The sequence below is a fragment of the Tamandua tetradactyla genome, chromosome 8 (assembly GCF_023851605.1).
Source record: "Tamandua tetradactyla isolate mTamTet1 chromosome 8, mTamTet1.pri, whole genome shotgun sequence".
Classification (NCBI taxonomy): domain Eukaryota; kingdom Metazoa; phylum Chordata; class Mammalia; order Pilosa; family Myrmecophagidae; genus Tamandua; species Tamandua tetradactyla.
This window is the reverse complement of record NC_135334.1, coordinates 75978010-75980429: the sequence shown is the minus strand read 5'-3', so window position 1 is coordinate 75980429 and position 2420 is coordinate 75978010. Positions and strand designations below refer to the sequence as shown.

The following is a 2420-nucleotide window of genomic DNA, read 5'->3' as shown; positions in this document are numbered from 1 at the left end:
GCCGCATTTGATACTTGACCTCTCAATTAATTTGACATTCTTATTTATTTGCCGTCCAGTTTTAACACTAGACTTTCTTGGTTTTTTTTATCTTTCCTGTAAAACTGTCTAGTGTCACCTTGTTTTACTGTCTATATTGTTTTTTAGATTTTCTATATAGTTCTGCTTTCACTGGTTTTCTCTTGTAATTCTGCTCTCTGACATGTATTCACCCATTCTGTTGCATTAAAATAAGTTTACACAACTCCCAAATTGATATTACAGGAAAAAATCTGTACCTGGAGACTCACATGGCCAATGCTGACTCATAGACTTCTTCAACTGGATTTCTCTTAGTCATTTCACACAAACATATTCAACAGTGAACAGCTTGATTTTTCTTAACTAAGTCTCTAGTCATAGGATCTGTGGTCTAATGAAGGAGCTTAAAATTCCGGCAATATAAAAAATAATCATCAAATGTTTTAAAATTATATGGATGTATTTTCCCTGAATTTAAGGTTGAAACTTCATGTGTGTTTGGTAAATATCCTTATTATGAATGGTAGATGTACATTAGAGTTTGATTTAGAGTTTTCTCAATGATAGAATGCTCCTCTAGGATCTTAGATGCCTCTCCTAAATGAAATAGAAGATATCTACGTATTTTTAATAATAAAGTAACTTATTATTTCTATAGGATGTGAGCATTGTGAGGACAAATGCTGGAGCCCCAGGACAACATGGAGATCTTAATCAACTTGACATCTAACTTTCCAACGTTCTTGCTGACTGGCATTCCTGGCCTACAGTCTGTCCATGCCTGGATCTCCATTCCCTTCTGTTGTCTCTATGCCACTGCCATCTCAGGGAATGCCACGATCCTGTTTGTCATCATTACCCAGCAGAGTCTCCATGAGCCCATGTACTATTTCCTCTCTCTGCTGTCAGCTACGGACCTGGGCTTGACTGTTTCTACAATGTCAACAACTTTAGGCATCTTCTGGTTTGATTCAAGTGAAATCAGTTTAGATACTTGCATTATCCAGATGTTTTTTCTTCATGGATTCACCTTCATGGAGTCTGGGGTGCTGGTGGCCATGGCCTTTGACCGATATGTGGCCATCTGTGATCCCCTGAGGTACACCACCATCCTCACTAATTCCAGAATCATTCAGATGTGTACCTTGGTGATGATACGTACTGTGCTATTAATAGTACCACTACTTTTGCTCCTTAAGCAGCTGTCTTTCTGTAGAGATCATGTTCTTTCCCACTCTTACTGTTACCATCCAGATGTACTTAAATTAGCATGTTCAGATACTCAGACCAACAGCATCTGCGGATTAATTCATCTCATCCTGACTGCAGGGATAGATACATCATGCATTGTCCTGTCTTACCTCCTGATTATTCGCTCTGTCCTCAATATCACCTCCCCTGAAGAGCGGCACAAGGTGTTTAGCACCTGTGTCTCCCACATTGGAGCAGTTGCTATTTTCTATATCCCTATGATGAGTCTGTCCTTGCTGCATCGCTATGGTCACTCAGCCCCCAAACTAGTCCATTCCACGATGGCTAACATATACCTGCTTCTGCCCCCTGTACTCAATCCCATAATCTATAGTGTAAAATCCAAACAGATCCGCAAAGCTGTACTCAATCTGCTTCTTACAAAGTAAACAGATGATTAAGCTTCAGACAAATCTGATGAGTGACTTTCACTATAAAAAAAGCAGTCCTGATAGGTTTTTGCCTATTAGAATTTTTTTCTCATTTTTTTCATTTATTCAACAAACATTTACTAAGCAACTATTATATATATATTATCTCATTAATGTAAGTATGATATGTTACCCCAAGGAATTAATAATCCAATAAGGGAAACAAGAAAATAATAGTGAAATAACAAAATTAATGCTAATTAATAAATTAACATGTACTGACTACTTATTTTATGGTAGGCATTATACTAACTTCTTTTCAGTCATATTCAACTTAGTCTTCAAATAGCCCAATTACATATATAACATTATTTATTATGTTTTACAGATTAGGAATCTAGAAACATTTATGCTACCAAAGGTCACACACAGCTAACATGAGGAAGGTTTGAGATTTGAATCCAGGCTTTCTGAGTCTTACATGTTTTTCATCACTGTAGTAAATCCTCTACCAACAGCATTCTAGGAAATTTTTAAGATCAGAACTAAGAGAAGGATCTCATGAATCCATATTCCATGTCTCAGAAAGTCTTAGTAGCGTTCTTACTCTACATTTTAGCTTATTTTTTCATGAATAACAAATAATACCAAAGGTGGGGATAGATTCATGGCATGTAAGCCATAGGTCAGTATCCATGCTGGACAGTCCAAAATTTCAGGAATTAGAGGCATTTGCTAATCCGTCATAGATAAAGAAACTTCAATGAGTGGAAATGA

The 2420-nt window shown here is 36.8% G+C and overlaps 1 protein-coding gene across 1 annotated transcript; it reads left to right on the top strand.

Moving 5' to 3' along the window:
* The first annotated feature begins 701 nt into the window (after positions 1-701).
* LOC143643505 (olfactory receptor 51F1-like) lies at positions 702-1661 on the top strand. Its single transcript, XM_077112126.1, has one exon. The coding sequence runs from the start codon at positions 702-704 to the stop codon at positions 1659-1661; it is 960 nt and encodes a 319-aa protein (XP_076968241.1).
* The last annotated feature ends 759 nt before the right edge of the window (positions 1662-2420 follow it).